At 34.6% G+C, this 21,053-nt stretch overlaps 1 protein-coding gene across 1 annotated transcript in view; it reads left to right on the forward strand.

The window, feature by feature from the left end:
* LOC109045534 (disks large-associated protein 4-like) overlaps nt 1-21,053 on the forward strand; it is a 128,158-nt gene that overhangs the window by 91,582 nt on the left and 15,523 nt on the right. The window contains 5 exon segments of the mRNA XM_042713621.1: nt 2,795-3,159; nt 4,586-5,440; nt 6,230-6,474; nt 9,419-9,575; nt 11,986-12,205. Coding sequence (XP_042569555.1) covers nt 2,866-3,159; nt 4,586-5,440; nt 6,230-6,474; nt 9,419-9,575; nt 11,986-12,205 — 1,771 coding nt within the window. The 5' untranslated portion in view covers nt 2,795-2,865.

Consider the following 21,053-nt stretch of genomic DNA (forward strand, 5'->3'; position numbering starts at 1 on the left):
AATCAAAATATTTATTTAATTTATTTGTTTTGTAAATATTTTGATTATAGATGCTAATTTTGTTTTCGAACATCTCACATAGCCAGACTTTTAAAATGTTTCATAAAGTCTAGTTCAGAAATCATGTAAATAATTAACTGTAATTATTTAATTATAAATTAATAATGATATGTCATTCTTATTAATCAATAATTAAAGAATTAACAGTTTGGTTAATAAATAATAAATGTTTAGATTATAAGTGTTAATTTAATACAGTTAATTAAAAAAATCTTAAAATGTTAATTTTGTTTTAAAATGCAATATGGTAAAAATTGGCTTCTAAAGCCACTTTTTGAGTCTTAAATGCTTGTGACGTTAATGTATTTGAATCAGTTTGAGTCAATTAAAAATAAATAGTTGAAATTATTATTTTTGAGCTCCTAATTAATTCATGTTTCACAAAGCCAGATTTTGACATGCATCAAATAAAATTATAAATAAATTATAGCATATTATTTTATATTTTCTGTTTTCACTTTTAAGTTTTAGTAATTTATTATTTATTAATGTTAGTTTATTTAGTTTTAGTTATTTGAGTAGCCTACTTCAACATTAAATGAAATTTAGAAATGTTGCCTTGGCATTTTCATCTACTGTATATTTTAATTTTATTTCAGTTTTTACTTCAAATAAATATATATTAGCTTCATTTCAATTTATGTTCATAGTTCATAATATTTCCAGACTTATTTTATTTTAGTTTTCTAATTGTTCACCTTTCTAATTTTCTTAAGTTTAATTTCCTTTTTAAAGTTTTATTTCAATTAACAAAAAAAGTAAACAAATTATATGTTAGTTTAACAGTGTTGATGCTGTCAAATTAATCAGTTATGAAACAAAATAAATTTTAGCTGTAAAGCAGCTCTTAAAAAGACAAAAGTGTTATTACTCATCTTAATTTGATTTTAGTTTTTCTATTTTTGTTTTGTTTCTGTGGTGTTTGTGTATTTAGTCTTTATTATTATTGATTATGGTTTATAGTTTATAAGAAATAAGGGTTAGTGGTGGGTAGAAGAATTTTTATTTCAACCTTTAAACAAACAACAAACGACACAATGAAGGTCACTGGAGTGACATTTCCTCGTGAGCGTTTCACATTACACACACGAAACACGCGTTTAGATTTCTTTTGTTTTCAGCCAGGCATCAGGATCCCAGTTGGTGGCTCTCAAACGCATGCACAATGACTGTCAACTAACTCGTTCCTCGTAGCAAACGCGCGTGAGGTGTTTGTTATGGCCTCGGGGTGTGAGCGCGAGCAGTGACGGCGCTCAGGTTCGTGTCGGGAGGAGGCGCAGCTGTGGGCTGAATGCTAACGAGCTGTTCAGGCTCTTTGACGGCGCCGTGACTCATCGCAGAGCAGTGATGACAGATGAAAACAGCTGTGTTTAGCATGCTGATAGAGCTCTTTGTGAGGTTTTGTGAATGGCGCTGCGATCGGCGGAGACTTTGAGTCGATGTCTTGGGAGATTCGGCTCACAATGAGTGTGTGACTTTCACAGATCCAGCTCCAGATGAATGCCGATGGGAAGAGCGACACACAGATGATGAAGACACTGGTTTCATGAGCCTCACGGGTGCGAGGAGAATAGTGTGAATGTGAGCGTGAGAGAAGAATTTGCATGTAGACTATAGAAGCCTGCTGTTCACTGTTTGAAATAATGAAGAAATACACTGCAAAAAATGTTGTCTTCTGCAGTGTTTTTGTCTTGTTTTCTGTTACAAAAAAACAAAATCTAAAAATTCTTAAATTAAGATATATTTTATATATATATATATTTAAGATAATTTAAGATTATATTTATATTTTTTAGATAGAATATACTTTTTAGATATTAACCCTTGTGCGGTTTTATGGCACTTTTATGGCACTTGGTATGTGAACAAAAAAAAAAATTGAGGGCATGATTCGAAAAAGCTAAGTTGTCGTAAAAAAAAATAGTCACACTCATGGTCTTCGGTCAAAAATGACAGACCATAGGAAATGAATGGGAAATGGGAAAAAAATCTAAAATACAGAACATTTTTGAGTGTACAATATACATATCCCCCACAATGCAGAAAAAAATTGCACAGCAATGAATGCACAGTGCCAGATTTCAAATGGAAAAGCAAAGATGTTAACTTCAGATTTAGTAATTTTGTGATGTTTTTGTTAATTTATTTTTTAGTTTTAGTATTTTTAGTATTCATTAAACTTGATTTCAGTTTTTCAGTAAGCTTCGATTAAGTTTTTAAGTTGATTTGTGTGTGTGTGTGTGTGTGTGTGTGTGTGTGTGTGTGTGTGTGTGTGTGTGTGTGTGTGTGTGTGTGTGTGTAAATTTTAATCTACGTACTAGTTATATTTAATTTCATTTCTATGAACAAAAATATTTTTAGATATCTTACTTGGCTTTAATTTATTTTTAATTTTAGTTTTAATAATTGTAATATTTCTTAAACATATTTTATTTTAGTTAATTGCTAATTCTCTAAAAGTGTAATTGTTTTAAGTTAAAATGTTTCATCTACTAGTTAAATATATAATATTATTTCAATTAAAAAAGCTAAAATTTTAATTAGCTTTATTTTTATTTCAGTGTCAGTTTTAGTAATTTTAGTGTTTCTTTAAATGTGTTTTATGTCAGGTAATTGCAAAGACATGAAAACATGACTGAAGACAACCAGTGTGCTCTTCCGCTCAGCAGGTTCATCATTGCAAACAGCTGGATCTGAACTGATACTGATGTGTGTTTCTGTGTCTGTCCTGTAGGGGTCGCCCTCCAGGGCCGTCGTCTCTCGTCATCTGGGATCATGTTCTAGAGCCGACCCTACGCAGCAACCATGAAAAGCTTAGGGGCCAACCATAGTCGGCATCTGTCTGACACCTGCGACCCTACTGTGGGCCCCCAGGAGCCCTTGTGTCCCTTGGCCCCGGACCCCCATGCTGCCTTCCTCCTGAGCCCCACCGTCAACCATTACACCACTCTGGATCCTCACCTTCATCATTTTCCTGTTTCCACCCCGACGACGCTGCAGTCGGACTGCCTGCTGCCCCTCAACAACCAGCTGACCAACAGCAGCACCTTCCCTCGCCTCCACTACACCCACCAGCCGGAGCAGAGCGACTACACACAGGTGCTGACCCCACACTGCATTTATCTGATTAAAAATACAGTAAATACTGTAATATTGGGAAATATTATTACAATTTGAAATAGCTGTTTTCTATTTAAATATATTGTAACATATAATTTATTCCTGTGATCAAAGCTGTATTTTCAGCATCATTACTCTAGTCTTCAGTGTCACATGATCTTCAGAAATCATTCTGATATGATGATTTGCTGCTCAAGAAACATTTCTGATTATTATCAATGTTGAAAACAGTTGTGCTGCTGAATATTTTTGTGGAAACTGAGATACATTTTATTTATTTTTTTATTTTTTGATAAGTAGAAAGTTCAAAAGAACAGCATTTATTTGAAATAGGAAACTTTTGTAACAATAAAAATATCTTTACTGTCACTTTTGATCAATTTAATGCGTCCTTGCTGAATAAAAGTATTTGCTGAAAAATATATTCTTCTTCTCCTTCAAATAAAAAAAGTACTGACTCAACATGACTGAACAATAGTGTATATATATATATATATATATATATATATATATATATATATATATATATATATATATATATATATTATAAACAATATACATTCATGCAATTATTAATCTTGTCCATTATTTTATGCATTATTCATCACAATTTAAATTCAAATGTTTCGAGTTTAAAAAGTTTGTTGACTAATATATTTGTTGAAATTAGTATTAATATATTATATGCTCAATACTAGAGTTAATTCAAATACAAATATTTGTATTTATTATTAATTATTATACAAATATTTGAAATTATTTATTATTAATAATAATCATATTAAATATTAATATCAAATTATTAATAATAAATGCCTGTTTAATAATTAATAAAGCCATATAAATATTTGTTAAACAGTTCTTATATGTGACCCTGGAGCACAAAACCAGCAATAGCCAAAAATACACTGTATGGGTCAAAATTCAAGATTTTTCTTTTATGCTAAAAATAATTGGATATTAAGTAAAGATCATGTTCCATGAAGATATTTTGTAAAATACCTACTGTAAATATATTAAAACTTAATTTTTGATTAGTAATATGCATTGCTAAGAACTTCATTTGGACAACTTTAAAGGTGATTTTCTCAATATTTAGATTTTTTTGCACCATCAGATTCCAGATTTTCAAATAGTTGTATCTCAGACAAATATTGTCCTCCTAACAAACTAGTTTATTTATTCAACTTTCATATGATGTATAAATCTAAATTTGGAAAAATTGACCCTTATGACTGGTTTTGTGGTCTAGGGTCACATATTGTGAATGTGACATATGTAATACAGTCAACAAATGAATAGTTTTGAAATCGTATTTAGCTCACACTTGAAATAGTAAGTAGTGTAAATAGTGTATCTGTATATTTTTCTATGAATTTTATGATGGTGTGTTTTGTCTGAGCAGGCTTGTGTGTTTCAGACTGGTAGTCGCTCCGGCACCCTCACGTCCTCCATGTCCATGGGTTTGGGTCTGGGACTGGGCGCTCCAGCCATGATCAGCAGCGGCACGGCCACCATCTCATCCGCAGCGGCCGCCAAGATGAACCGGCTCCCGGCCAACCTGCTGGACCAGCTGGAGCGCCACCTACCGCTGCAGCGGGACGGCTTCAGCACGCTGCAGTTCCACCGGTGCAGCCGCGGCTCCAAGCAGCGCAGCGAGAGTCCCAGCCGCATCCGCAATCTGGTGCAGTCCGTCCAGAAACTCTTCGCCAAGTCCCAATCCATGGAGGTGTCGGCGGTCAAAGGGAGCATCACCGCGGGCCCAGCTGGCGACGCGGCCAAAGCAACCCAGCGAAGCAAAAGCAAAGACCGTGCCAAGACCGAAGGCACCAAACGCCGTCCACGACCCAATCTCTCAGGCTTCTGGAGCTCGGATGACGGTTTGGAGGACGAGCCGCCGGCTCAACCTGCAGCGGGCCCGTTAGCGGTGGCGTATCGAAACCCTCTTAGCATGATGACGCTGGGCAGGGCCGTGTCAGACAGTCAGGCGGCCCCCAGACCGCATCCGCAGGGCTACAACACCATCGCAGCGCATTCGCTCAAATCCTTCAAGAGCAGCGGAGACCTCAAGCCCACCGTCAGCCTGCCACCCTCCACGGGACAGACGGGGGAACACACGCTGGTGAAGAGAGGCTCGTGGTCCACGCTGACCCTCAGTCAGGCCCGACAGGTGCTTCAGAAGGGCTCAACCACCGTCAACCGGACCCTGCTCAAGTCCAAGTCCTGCCACGGCCAGGAGATGACCTGCAACTTCCTCCAGGTAACACACAACACATGAAAGAAAGACAACTGGGAGAGAGACGGTGAAGAGATTTCTCAAAACTGGGACAAATGCAACAAGGATGAGGCATAGAAGATTTCATAGTAGGCTGTGTGTTGATTGTAATACCAAATAACCACTTTATATCACTTTTTTTATTATTTATAACTTATTTATTATTTTTTGTATGTTATATATAATTTTTTATTATTTATTAATTATTTTTTGTTTTTTTTTTATTGTATTTTTGTTGTTTATTTTATATTTTTTATTATTTTTGTAATGATTTGTAAACATAATATAAATATAAAAAAATAAAAATATAAAACCAACAGTTATTACAAACATAATTATTATAATATTATAATATATTATATTTTATATTTAATTTTTTACAAATATTTATATACACAATAATAATAATATTTTTATATAATAGCATTTTTCAAATATGTTTCAAATTTGTTTTCAAATCTTTGTGTATTAATTTTAATATTATATTTAATATATTTGTTTATTATTATAGTAATACATCCTATACAAGCACAAGCACAAGCACATTTTTATATTTATAAAAATCAAATATTTGAACAAAATTGTTTATTTTTTTATAATAAATACATCAATAATAAGTGCAATAATAATAATAAATGCAAATATTTATAAAAAAAAAAAGTTCAACTACTATAAATTGCTAATTACTACTATAAAGAACTCATCACATGTATTTAAAAAAAGTACATTTCCGATCTATTGTGGCTAATGTAAGTGTATTATGTGTTTTGGCAGGTGCCTGCAGGTGACTGGAGCGGGACGCTGGGTAAGGGAGGCGGCGGGGCGGGTGAGATCCCGTGCAGGCGGATGCGCAGCGGCAGTTACGTTAAAGCCATGGGAGACACGGAGGACAGCGACGACTCGGACGGACCTCCTTCACCCAAGCCTTCGCCCAAAACGGCTGCCAGACGTCAGAGTTACCTGAAGGCCACGCAACGCTCGCTCAGCGAACAGCAGCCGCCGCCACTGCTGCCACGCAAGTGAGTCTAACACGCTATACCTGCTACAGACACACTACACACAGATAAACATGACAAGCACGACATAAAAACATAAATCATTGAGACTTTTTGATGTTATTGAGATACTTGATATTATTATAATTGTTTTTATTATTATTATTATTATTGTGTTAGTGTTATTTTAATATTTTGAATTAGTTTTTATTTCGTATTATCTGTTTTTATTTTTATTTTAATTAAAAGCTTTGGTAATTTGGTTGTGTTTTTGTCATTGTTATTAGTATTGTTATTATTTTTTAAATATCTATATAGTTTTTTATTTGTTTTTGTATTTTTATTTTATTTCAATTAATGTTTATTTTATTTCATGTAACAATGTTTTTTTGAGGTTTTATTTTTATACATTCATTGTTTTTTTAGTATCACTGAGATTATATTATGATTACATTATATAGCTATTATAGTTCTTATTTATATTTTCAAATAGTGTTTCAAATTTTCATTTTAATTTAAGTAAACATATTTATAATTTTGTTGTGTGTTTTTAATACATATCTATGTAGTTTTTATTATTTTTTATTTTTGTTTTACAATTTCTTTATTTTATTTCATGTAACATTTATTTTAAAGTAAAAATTTTTATGGTTTTATATTTAGTAAACTATAATCAGTTTTATTTTAGTGTCACTGAGATACTATTATAGGTTATATATTTAATTAGATTTTTTTATATATTTTACAATTTCCATTGTAATTTAAGTCATTTTGTTCTATTTTTATTTTTAGTAAACTATAATCACTGTTATCTGGGATATTATAGTTTTTATTAATATTTTAAATTTCCAATTTATTTTTTTCTTTTTATGCTTTGTTTTCATTTTAATTTTAGTTAAGATTTAAGTAAATTTCTTATTCCTCTTTTTTTTAGCCTTGGCAACTAGCTGAAATATTTTTTTTTTTTTTTTACAAAAATATTTTAATGTTTTTTTTGTTTGTTTGTTTTTAGGCAACAGATTTTTTAAAAAAAAATTTTTTATGGTTTTAGTTTTTTTGTTTCCGTTAACTACAATGACCACAACAACATTAAATTCATTAGATTCTCTTATGTGATAACTGTTGGATTATCAAGGTGCATTATTAGGGCCTTATCTTAATAAATATCCTAAACTGAACATCTCAGCATTGATGGCATCATGAACATATTCATTGTGACCAGCAGATGGCAGTATGTTGACAGGTTGATTAGTAAAAGTTTTCTATCACAAGAGTTCAGCCACAGGACGACTGATACTCTTTAAACATGACTCGCTTTCTCCATAGCAAAAGAAAACTACAAAAATCTCTTTAATATCTTGATTGTTTCTCATAGATGCTGACATTAAATGGAAATTTTTACTGAAGTCTCCTGCTTCTCGTATGGTTCTTCTGAAAGTAATGTCACACACCATTGATATTACCTGAGAAGTTAAAATAAATATGCTAGAAAACCACACGTTACAAGGATGTGCATTTAATATATGTGCAGAGTAAGAACATAAAAGGGAGCAGAAGTGTTTAAAACATACGAGCACAGATCAGCTGAATGATAAAGTTTACCCTCTTTAACTGTATGTTGTTAAACTGAATGTACAGAGCAAACTGTTAGATGAAATATCCACTAAATAAAGAAAAGAGTTTTCTGTCAGAATCATTATTGATCCAATTAATTTTTTATATTAAAATAAAATGATATACAGCCTCAGCAAATCTCCGGTGATTTAAAATAAGCATTAAAGTAAACTAAAAATAAAAAAATATATATTTCTTATTTTTATTCACCCTCTCAACATCATTTTTTCTTTGAAGCTACAGGGTTCTCACTGTCTTGGAAAAACCTCTACATTTTGGTAGTCTAATTTTAAAAGTGTCATTTGTAGACCTGAAAAAGTCATGTAAATTAATATAATTTTAAAACTGTGTGGGCATTTTTATAATAAATATATTGTGCAAAACTCTAAAATATTTAAAAAAAAATATTTAATCAGGTACAAATTGTGAATAAAGCATATTGTTAAAAACCCAAAATACTTTTTTTTTTAATCCTTATTCAGTATATATATATTTATATATATATATATATATATATATATATATATATATATATATATATATATATATATATAAATTTTATTTATTTTTTTATTTTTTTACACGGCTGCTCGCTCTAACGTTAACCAAGATAACTGTGTGCTATTAGGAGCATATTGAAGTGTTGGTGCGGAGTGTGGAAGCTGTTTAGCTGTTTCATGACATGGAGACTGGTTCCTCCTGATAATAGTGGAAACAAAATAGGCTACGTCATCATTTTTGCTCATGCAGATAAAAGTAATACATCAATCGAAACGATAAAGGGTCTACTTTTATTTGCATACACTCACAATAGCAACAAAAAAAAATTGTAAAATCAAGAAAACAAACAGAATGCGCTTTCTGCCGCCTCGGTCTCTGCATCACAAAAATCAAACGAAACTCAGCATATAGGCTTCTTGCCTCACAGACATGAGAAATATATCTAAAGAAAGCTTGAAATGTCTACTTAAAAATTAACCAAATTAAATAGAAAACAAATACTCTCTGATTATGTACTCTGTATTAAACTTGCATTTCTCTCTGAAGGCTTGTCACTGTGAGGATGGCGAGTCAGCATCATCAACTTCATCTCTGCACCTGACATTGATTCAGAAAACACTGGTTTATTAATAAGTAATTAAAATATCTCCCACCCATAAATGTTTACATAAACTTGCAATTAGTCTACTAATGGCTTAAATGAACGACTAGAAAATTAGGGGCAGCTCTAGATTCCTTAGGGATGTTGATCAGCAGTTTCCTGCACTCATTCTCTGCTGTTTGTGTGTTTGTGTGTGTGTGTGTGTGTGTGTGTGTGTGTGTGTGTGTGTGTGTGTGTGTGTGTTTCTCTCAGCCGAATGCCGTCTCTATGCGAGGTCTCCACCAATCGCAGCCTGGATAACCTGGACTGTCTGATGGGAGTGGATGAGGCGGGTCTGCTGCATTGGGACGCTGATGGGGGATTCGGTCAGCGCTGCTCTACACTGGGACGAGGGTCCACCATGGGCCAGGTCACAAACATCATTTCATTCATTTCAAAGTTACTAAAGCATCACTGTTACTTTTATTACTATATTACTTAGAGTATGTTTTTAGTGTAATGCATAATGAAGTAGTGCATATTCTCACATAACAACTCCCAGGAACGTAGCAACCACATAGCAACCCCTGATCACCCTAGCAGCTACACAGCAATGCATCATAGCAATGGCTAGAACAACCTAGCAACCCCTAAACACCCTAACAACCACATAGCAACATCATAGCGAGAACCAAAACACTTTAGCAACAACAAAGCAACCGCAAAGCAAACTCTAGAACATCCTAGTATCCACATAGCAACACCATAGAAACCCCAATAACACCCTAATGATCACATAGAAATTCCAGAACATTCTAGTATCGCCATAGCAACCCCCAGAACACCCTAGTGACTACTTACCAACTCCAGAACATTCTGGCATCACCATAGAAACCCCCAAAACACCCTAATGATCACATAGAAATTCCAGAACATTCTAGTATCACCATAGCAACCCCCAGAACACCCTAGTGTCCAGAACATTCCATTCTAGCATGACTACTAATGATCACATAGAAATTCCAGAACATTCTAGTATCACCATAGCAACCCCCAGAACACCCTAGTGACTACTAAGCAACTCCAGAACATTCTAGCGACAATATGGCAACCCTCTAGAAACCAAGCACCCTAGCAGAGAGTTCTGCTCTGGCACCGTCCCTCACATTTTCTTCTTCAGATGTAAAAAAATCAGTTGTGAATATGTACGCTCTGCATCACAGAGCGAACGCTGAAATGTATCAGAGAGGTTTTGCTGTTTACTTGACCTCAGGAACAGAGCGTTCCAGATTAAAATGCTGTAAGACATCCGTAATCTAGTCTAAGGAGACGTGGAGGGTGGGAAATCAGTTCGAGGGCATGTTATCAAGGCGAGATACTCAAGTGTTCGCTCTACTGATGGAGACATCAAGACTCCTGAAGCGAGACGAGGCTCTGAAATGATTTCTAAAGAGGAAAGAGAATTGATTTTTTGGAGATCTGTTTTGCTCGATGGGATAATGTGCTGTGAAGACTGATGGATGATTCAAGGAGAAGTTGTTTCTGAGATGCAAAGGGAAAGAAGTCAGGAATAATGAGTACAACAGCTAACTTGCAGCACTCATAAGTATTTTTCCTGGGAATTAGCTTGTGATTTTTTTATTTATTGAGCTGTTTGGTATGTGTATCTGTTGTTTGTTTGTCTTTAATTGTCAGATTTGTCCTTGACAAACACACACAAGCCTCCTGTTCTGTTGTGTCTCCTGCTGGACAAACACTCTCTCTCTACTCTTTACTCTGAGGCTTTGAGATTATGAACGGTGATTGTTTGCAGGTTTGGAAAGACTTATATTCAACTGGATCATTTTTTTTTAGAGTTGATAGACTCTCTGAGACATTTTCTCTGCATTCTGCCTGATGGATTTGGAGCAAAACAAAGGGGGAAATTATATTTAAGCAAAAGGAAAATAAAACACTTTTTTAAAATTACTTGAATAAATATTAAAAACAAGCCTTTTTAGGACATTTAAGATTTTTTTTTTTTTGTGCATTATGACATTTTTCATGACAACACATTTTTATGACATGGATGCGATGCAGTGTTAGATTTTAATTATTGTTATTGTGATGTTTTTATTTTGTTTTTTTAATTTGGATTGTGTTTAGATTCAAAATAAATCATATACTGTATTACTGTATTACAGACAATTTACTATACGGCATAAATTAAAACCCAGACAAATACTATCATGTTATATAAATATTTTACTGTTTAAATAACATCTTCAGTTTTTTTACACATTACAGTATTTAAAAAAAAAATATCATAAACAGTAAGGCCACAGTATTATTAGACCTAAAACAGGATTAACTTTTCTGTAAGTAAAATACAGTATACTTTTTTCCTATATATTATATTTTGTAATGTATAATTTTATTAAATTTTTTGACAGACAAATACAAAACGATACAAGTAATGTTTTTCTTTTTTCTACAGTTTTCCCAGTTGTGGGGGATGTTTCAGAATGATTCTTTTGCTGAAATATAGTCTAAATTCCAAGCATTTTTAGACCAATTTATAAAACAAACTCCTCATCCACAGACAGGGATCAATACAACTGTGAAAGGAACGCATTTAAGGATTTGTTTTCTCATTTCATGCCATATTTGTTGCGTTAGACTGAATGGAAAGCACTCAAGCAAACCTGCCGTTTCCTCTTCATGTCTGCACGACGATGCGTCAGTCCACCCCAAAGCGCCGGCTGTGTCTCACCCCGTGCGAGGCGCGTTTGTGGGTGGGCAGCGGCCGTCTGCCCCGCAGGCCTCGAGCGGGACGTTTCAACGTGCACATGTCCTTTCAGGTGGAGCAGGGCTACCGGGGCAGTGCGGCTTATAGCCAGCTGGACTCTCAGGCGGTGGAGGCCTTGGATCTGCCCACACCCACCTGCTTCCGCTCCCGGAGCCACAGTTACCTGCGCGCCATCCAGGCCGGATGCTCTCAAGACGACGACACGGGCTCCGTGGACTCCGACGAGACACCACCTATAACCTCATCCATCAGCAGCTATAACAGCACCAACAGTGAGTATCAAACAACGTGCAACAGAACACATAGCAGCTATTATAATTTTTAAATCAAAAGAAAAAAGAATTCAATTTTGCATAAAGAAAGTCAATCCATTAAGATTTTTTTCTATCATAACATTAATTTTGTGACAACGATGCATCTTCTTCCTTAAATTCTCATTATTGTACTGTACCCAGAAATGTTACTTTTGTCATCAGTGGGGAATCTCATCAGATTTTAACCAAATATGCATACTGTATTACAAATCATTTATACCAGCATAAATTAAAAGCCAGACAAAACAAATCATGATGTATTTTACTATTTAAATAACATATCTTTAACATATTTTTAAATATCATAAATGCCACAGTGCAAAACATCTTATAAATATTTATTTAAATAAACTTACAGTACCGGTCAAAAGTTTGGGGTTATTATAATTTTTATATTTTTTTTTTATTTTTTTTAATAATTTTATTCTTTTATTATGCAAATAATCAAAAGTGTCAGTAAAGACATTTAAAATGTTAAAAAAATGTTTTCTGTTTCAAATTGATGTTGTTTTGAACTTTGCACTACAAAAAAAAACGTAAAATGTTGTTTTTGGTTTTGGTGTATAAAAGGGATAGTAATAAAATTTGCATATTGGTGTATCACAGGGATAGCACTGAATTTGCACATGCAGAAACAATAATAACATCCTGATCTCGTGGACTTCTCAGTGATCATGATGCCATTTTATTGCCTCCAAAGGTGATGTCAGTGCGATCAAACAGGCCTTGTTTGTCTTTCTCAGTAATAAAGACTTCAGTGTGAAGTCGGATCTCTTTTGCTTTGAGAGGTCGGCATGTGGGCAAGTCAAGACAGATGATCTGGAATCATGGTGTGAGGGTAAAAACAGCTGCTAGACCGGGACAACTGTCTGAAAGAGATGAAAATTCTCTCATCATTTACCCCATTTCATCTCAGAAGGCTTATATAAAAGTGCATGAGACACATGCACTACTTTGGTCTATTTTTGGAGACAGACATCGGCTTTGGAAGGATTTGGTCCATTCATTTCATGTGGTCAAGATTGTAGAAGATTGTTTCCTCCTCAGATAAAAAATAAAGGTAATTACAACTTTTTATCTCACAATTCAGAACTGCAAGATATAAACTCGCAACTGTGAGATATGAATTTGCAAATCTGAGAAGTAAAGTCTGAATTGTAATATATAAACCCAGAACTGCAAGAAAAAAGTCTGAACTGTGAAATAAAAAGTCGTAATAACTTTTATTATTTTTCTTCCATTGTGGAAAATAAAAACAGAATTGCCAGATGTAAAACTCAGAAATTAGAGAAAAAATAGAATTGTGTGTTGTCAACTCAGAATATAGAGGAAAAAACAGAATTGTTAGAAAAAGACAGAATTTCCAGATGTAAAATAGAAGCCTGAGGAAAAAAATAAATAAACAGAATTCCAAGAACTATTTTTTTTTCTGAAATACAATTCAGAAAAAAACTGAATTGTGATAAAAAAAATAAGACGTAAACTCAGAATACAGTGGGGAAAAAAATTGGAGAAAAAGATAGAAATACAAGATGTAAACTCAGAAATATGAGAAAAGAAAACTAGAACTGTGAGATCTAAACTCAGAATACAGAGGAAAAAACAACTGCAAGAAAAAGACAGAATTGCAAGATGTAAAATAAGAAATCTAAGGAAAAAATAGAATTGCGAAATGTAACTCTCAGAATAAAAGGAAAAAAAAATGTGAACTCAGAAATCTGCGAAAAAAATAGCAAAACTCAATTGTGGGTTCATAACTTGCAATTCTGAGGGGAAAAAAGTCAGAATTGATGTAAACTTGCAATTATGAGTTTCTAACTTGCAGTTGTGAGACAAACTCACAACACTGAGGAAAAGGTTAGAATTGCGGAATAGAAACTCACAATCGAGGAAGAAAAGGTCTGAATTTTGACATTTATAACTTGCAGTTCTGAGGGGGAAAAAGTCATAATTGATGTAAACTCATAATTATGATTTTTTTTTTATTACGTTAAGCTTCCATACAAGATCCATTAAACTGCTGCAGTCCTAACATTCATAACGTCTCAGATGAGCACTGCCAAGTGTGTCACAGCAAGATGTCTCTCTCTCACACTCTCTCAACACACACAAAAATAATCTTATTATTTTGATTTGCATTGGTGGTGTTGTTGTGATGTGGATATTTAATCTTTAAGGTTTAATGTTTATGTTTCCATCATGACCATCTCTGGCAAAACTTCCAGCACAAATTAAACCTCATCTTAGCCAGTTTTCAGAGGAATTAACCGACATCAAGCAGATTAGTTTGGCACTAATAAATAAACCAGCAGCCAGTGGGATTTATTAAATCTGACAACATTCCCATAAATTCATGATGGTTTTGATGGTGTTGAACGGTTTTGTAAGGACAGAGCGCTTTTGTAAGATCAGAGTAGAGTTTTATGATATGTATAGCAAATAATGAAATCTAGTCTATTTTTGGAGAGGAATCTGGCTAATGCTATTTAGTTCAGTTAGCAAGCTGTCAAGAAAACCAAACCTTGGCCATCTGTTTACCACTTCTGCACTTCTTCTGCATTAAAAAAAACCTGTGCTATTTAGCCCAGTCCATGGCTATGTTCGGCATACTTCTCTCTTGTACTTGTGCACAGCAGTTTTTTTTTTTCTTTTCAGTATGCATACTATAAATGAGCAGTTTACTGCATGAAAAACTGTATCCCAGAATGCATTGCACTTGACTTGACCTTCCATTTCCAGCGTGATGGATGAATTGGAAGTAATATGCGCATAAATGTCCTCCATTTGATCAGAGTGCCAAATGTTAAAGATTTGTACACAAAACTGGATATCTTGCTAAATTATAAGCACACAGTATGATGGGGTCACATGCCCACACTACAATGTAGCAAAATACTTTCTTTTTTTTACTTTTAGAAAAGTAATATTCATTTGAATGAAGTAAAACAGATGATAAATGTAAGACTAGGATGCAGTTCATTTTAACACTTAGAAATTGTGACATCTCAGACCAAAACAAAGATGAACGGGGCATTCAATAAATAAACGCATGGTAGACTCTCTTTCACTATTACAAACAGAGCAATTGTAATCTATATCCAGATAAAAATACTGTTTATGGCAGAAAAATACAAATATTTCACTTCACTTTTAAAACTATAGGCGGTATATTGCACAGTATTCAATGATAAGCCATTTTAGTAACACTTGGTAATTTTACTGAATAATTTTGCTACTATTGAAAGGCTTAGATTTACCTATTTATAAATAAATAAATAAATGCATAAAAAGAGTCATTCAAGATGTATGATAAACGAAAACTAAAAGACTTACAAGTTAAAAAAAAAGTTTTCATAGCGTTTTGGTTTGTTTGTTTTCAGACGCGGAAAGCGTTGCCAGATACTGCTTAATTTTGGGAACACGTGTCATAAGATGTTAGTAATTAAGGTAGTAATAAATAAATAAATGCATAAAGAGAGTCATTCAAGATGTATGATTAACAAAAACTAAAAGACTTAAAAAAAAGTAAAAAAAAAAAACGTTTTCATAGCGTTTTGGTTTGTTTGTTGCTGCTTAATTTTGGGAACACAAGTCATAAGATGTTAGTAATTAAGGTAGTAATCTAGTAGAGGTGGACAGTAACAAAGTACATTCAGAGTATTATTGTATTTAATTTGTGTTTTTTTATTATTTTTCTTTATTTGTATTTTAACTGTTACTTATTTCTGTAACTTCACTACATTTAAAAGACAATCGTATTTTTCACTTCTTCAAATCTACTTTTAGTACTTAAGTACTTTTAAAAGCAAGTACTTCTATACTTTTACTTAAGTAAGAATCTGTCTTTACAACCTTTCACTTTTAATGGAGTAATATTTGACCAGCAGTATCTGTACTTTCACTCAAGTAATGGGGTTGTGTACTTTGTCCCCCTCTGGTATCTAATAATAATAATAATATAATAGTAACTTTATTTTATATAGCACCTTTAAAGCAGCTTCTCAAGGCACTTTACATAATAAAACAAACATATAAATTGCAACGCATAATTTAAAGAACAGACTATAACATAAAATTTAGAATGATCAAGAAAAAGCTAGAGATTTAAAAAGACATAAGGTTATATGGGACAGTATAACTATACAGAATTTATTTGATCACCTAATGAGTGAAAATAAAAACTTTTTTGCTGAGCACTAGCTGTAAGACCGCATAATTAAAATGGGATACCCTCATTGGTGTGACATCATATAAGTGGGCGAGGCAGGCATCAAACAGGAAGTTGACTGTGAAATGCATGAACTGAGGAAAATGACATAAGCCTTTGCTAGTTTTCACAATAAGGTCCTAAAATTGTCATAGCTACAAACTTTTGTTAGAAACATAAATATGATGCACTACTACTTCTACTATTATAAGTTTGAAAAATAAACATTGCTATATACTTTTTTTACAAATTCAGAATTAGGTTGTTTTTATTTTGTCCCATCCACCCAAACACAATTTGGGACGATGGGACAGCATAATTTTGGGTGATTGGGACAGTGCTTAAAGGCTTTGCTGATTAAGAAAATGATTGACCTTGTAATAGAGAACCATTGTGTATGCTCTGTATGCTCTAAATCATGGTTTCCAACCTTTTTAAGCCCTAATCAACCACAAAAATATTCATGAACTAGCTAGATTTTGCTAAAATACAAATTCTGAATTAGAAGCATTCTAAAAATAAAAGCATTTTTTTTTTCTTTTTACTGATTTTGTTGCAGTAATAAACCATATTCATATTTCTGTTTAAGGTTTGTGCTGGTTAAATGTGTTAATTTGGTGATGGGGCCACCCAACATTTTTTTTTTTAACTATTTATTTATTTTTGGACCTGAAGCATTTTTTTTTTTTTTACTTGTCTATTTGATTTTTAGATGACTTTTGGACGTCAAGCCTTCTTTTACCTCAGCTGCACGTGCGGTATTGTTGGGAATTGTGGATGGATTTATGAACTGAGAAATAAAGTTGAACAGAAATAAACATGGAATCTTAATGATGATGAACAGAAAAGGAAATATTGCATATAAAATTAAATTATACCAAGGTATGAACTAACTTGTGCAATTCAGTAAATATTCTTACACTACCCTAAATCAATGAAAAAGTGTGCTGTCCCAATCACCCAAATGTTACCAAAAAAAAAAAAAAAAAATTTGGCTCAGTTTACAGAAAAGTGTACATCACGCATCCTTTCATTATAATGTAACATTGTTTCCTCCTCAAATGGGTAGTTAACATCTTCAGTATAACATAAATGTATCATGTGTTGGGCTGAGGTTTTTAATTTAAGGCAAGAAACCTTGCACAAGGTGGGAATTCAAAAACTGTCCCAAACACCCTTAATTCACCCTATATATAAAGTTAAAAGTGCAGACACATACTGAGGGGCCCTGACCATGCCTTATAAGTGAGCATAAGCATGCCCTTAGCCAGCTATGAGGTCACTGTAAATGTTTCATGTTCAGAACTAAAATTTGTTCTCTGAATGGCGAATTTGCCATTTAAAACTCCTTATGAGTGTCTGCATGTTTAGACAGTTTGCAGGAATGTTCAGCGTCAGTGGTATGAAAATGATAATGTATTGACGCTGGCGGAGCGAGGGTTGCCAGATCCCGCTGTTATAAGCGTCTTCGGTCTTGTCTTTTCCACTTAATTTGACATTTTAGAAAGTTAATAAAGCGGGAAGTTATATTTTAGGGTTAGCGATATATTAATCTTATCTTATTTGCAAAAGATTTTAAATAACTGTGGTTTATTTTTTTAACTATTTTTCTGGTTTTTATTTTGTATTTCATATCAATATCTGGCAACACTGATCGCCGGCGCTTAAACTGACAGTAATCAAAAAACACTGATCGAAGGAATCCCATGGACAGATTATTGCTGACAGGATAGCCAAATTGGCAAAAAAAAAAAAACAACAAAATAATGTCAGTATTTATGTTACACTCCGAATTTAATATTTTTTTTTAGTTTTATGGTTTGGCGTTTTCTAAGCGGTAGCGTGTGTGAAGGCGAAGCGCGCATCAGAGAAAGAGGGAACGCGCGCGCAAGTGGGGATTCTGCGTGACGCACGGACGGCGAGTGTTGATTCTACTGCGTCAAGCACGTACGCCCCGCCCACCAGCCAATGAGAGTGCGGCGAGTGAACGCCTCGAGCGCGTCTCTCTCCAATCCCGCGTCCTGAAAGCGGATTACCGGATCGGTTCTTTTTTCCTCGACTCCTCTAGACGTGGATGGTGGGCGATCTGTTGAACGGAAGGATATTAAAGCGGGTGGGTTCGGAAGCAACACAGAACAACCACAACAAAAAAAAAACCTTTCAGTGGATATTTCAATCGTATGTTTTGTTGTGTGTTACGCGACGCGATGAAAGTACGCCGTCGACGGCGATCGCCTCACACACAGAGGAAGAGGAAAAGGTGTGTGGATTTTTGTTCGCGGGAACGAGCGAACGTGCGCGGCGCCTCGAGCGCTGGATTTGGCACGTGCTCGGAAGAAATCACGAATAACGCATCCGACGATCACAACGAGATTAAGCGCCAGACACGCGTGTCCGTGGATCGCTTTAGTGTGTCATTCGAGGATATTGTGATTCGTTAGCAGGTTAGCTCACGTTAGCATGTGGCTGTGGTTTCTGGAGGTGTGTTTATGTTGATGCATCTGTCTAGACAGGCAAAGCATGGCAGCGATGCCCACCTGGACGTGACAGCTTGCACTATTTCTCATGCAAAAATGCTAGATTAGTGCATTGCACGTGAGATCTGAATCCAATCCCACACAAAGGCCGGCTTCTGTGTTTTGAATCAGGTCGAATGCCATCGTTTGCATTGCAAAGTCAGGGAGAGATAACATAACATTTGACGAGAGCATGCATTGTTCTCGCTGCTGCTTCATGTTAAATATGTAAAGCATCTAAACCCAGACATAAGTTACTCTACACTGCATGGAGAAATGCATTTATATGTTTGAAAAGTTTACTTGTACAGCCATACAAACTGGTTTGTCCTACATTCAGCAGACTGCTTCTCTTCTCGGTAAACACTGGCTGTGCTTTGGAGAGAAGATGTGCACTTAATCTAAAAACACGTCCTAATAAGGATTACAAGGTTGAATGTGATGAAAAGGACGGGCTCTGACTGTGCAGAGTAATCTGTTACATGCATTTGCATTTATGGCTTGTATGGACCAAAGGCAGATTTATAATGGCTGGCTCTTTAAACCAATTTCACTTAAAAATGTTCTGAATTTAAAGTAAAACTAGTTTTATTTTCTTAATGCAATCTGGTACTTTTCACTCATTTAGCTCTGTAAATCCTGACATAGGAAACAATTATATATATATATAGGGTTAAAGTGATTGTGGCGAGCTTAGTTGTTGATTTCCAACATGCTTTTAATCATTTACTCACTTTTATGTAAATTCAAAACCTGTATGCTGTTATTTTTCCATTGCAGCACAAAATAATTTTAGTTCTTATGCATAAGACAAAGTCTAACATGCTTTTGAGGAATGTTTATCTCTGGATAATCCGTTGTATTGCATTGCATTATGTTTTAAAACCACAGAGCTTTTTGATAATAAAACTCTCATCTATGCATTAAAATGCCTGTTAAGCATCATAAATCCACACTGACTCGTGCTGTATATTTCGTGTCTTCTGAAGTCGTGCGATGGCTTTTTAACACGTGGTCACGGTGAAGTGTCATAGGAATAAGAGTTGCATAAAGATGCGTCAGAATTTCTCCTTTTGTGTTTCACAGTGCCTGAGTCTGGTTGTATTTTTGGTGCTTGTCCTCTGTGTGTTCACAGAAAGGCCATGTGAGGTTTGCCGGGCCCCGGGGGCAGAGAGACTGGCTCTAATGCCGTCAATCTGGAACTGAGCCAGAACTGTGTCATAAACTCATATCACCCTCAGTGCAAAGTACTGAATGTTAAGAGCTAACTCTACTGTATTTCGTTCACCACTGTTGAACTTCTCGAGGGAGGTGGAGATGTGATTAATTTGGTGCTGCTTTGAGGTTTGTTCTCACTGTAAAAGTGTTTAATTAAATTGCCACTGCATCTCAGAGAAGCCAGGCTAAAGTCAGTCGTTAAATAGCTGTCAGCGGGAATAATTAACCGTTGCGCTTTTGTTAATGTGGGTTTTATTGTTTTCCTTAAAGCAACAGTTCACCCAAAATTGTAGATGAGTTTGTTTATTCATAATGATTTTTTAATTGTAGTATTGTATTAGTGTATGAGGGATGGATGCTCTGCAGTGAATGGGTGCCGTCAGAATGAGAGTCCAAACAGCTGATAAAAACATCACAGTAATCCAGAAGTAATCCATACCACTCCAGTCCATCAGTTAATGTCTTAAGAAGTGAGAAGCTGTGTTTTTTTAGTAAATAACAAATCGATCAAGACTTTTTAACTTTAATCCGTAACTCGCTAAAATACGAGTCCTGTGTCCATAATAAGGTTTTCTCCATGTTTCCTAAACTCTCCTGTTGTCTTCTTACATACGCACATATTTGTTTCGAGATGTTTAGGTCTGTTTTAACTTGTAAACGGTGCTTGATCTGTGCAGATTTCTCTCCTGATTCAGAACAGATGACTTTTTCACTGGAGAAGGCAAGATTATGGACTTTAGCTGGAGGCAACAGTTTGAAGTTAAAAGCGCTTTACTGATGGATTGGTTTGTTACAAACACGCATCTTTTCTCTTCTCAAGACATTAACTGATGGACTGGAGTGGTGTGGATTACTTGTGGATTAT

This window comes from Cyprinus carpio, chromosome A23 (genome assembly GCF_018340385.1).
Source record: "Cyprinus carpio isolate SPL01 chromosome A23, ASM1834038v1, whole genome shotgun sequence".
NCBI lineage: Eukaryota > Metazoa > Chordata > Actinopteri > Cypriniformes > Cyprinidae > Cyprinus > Cyprinus carpio.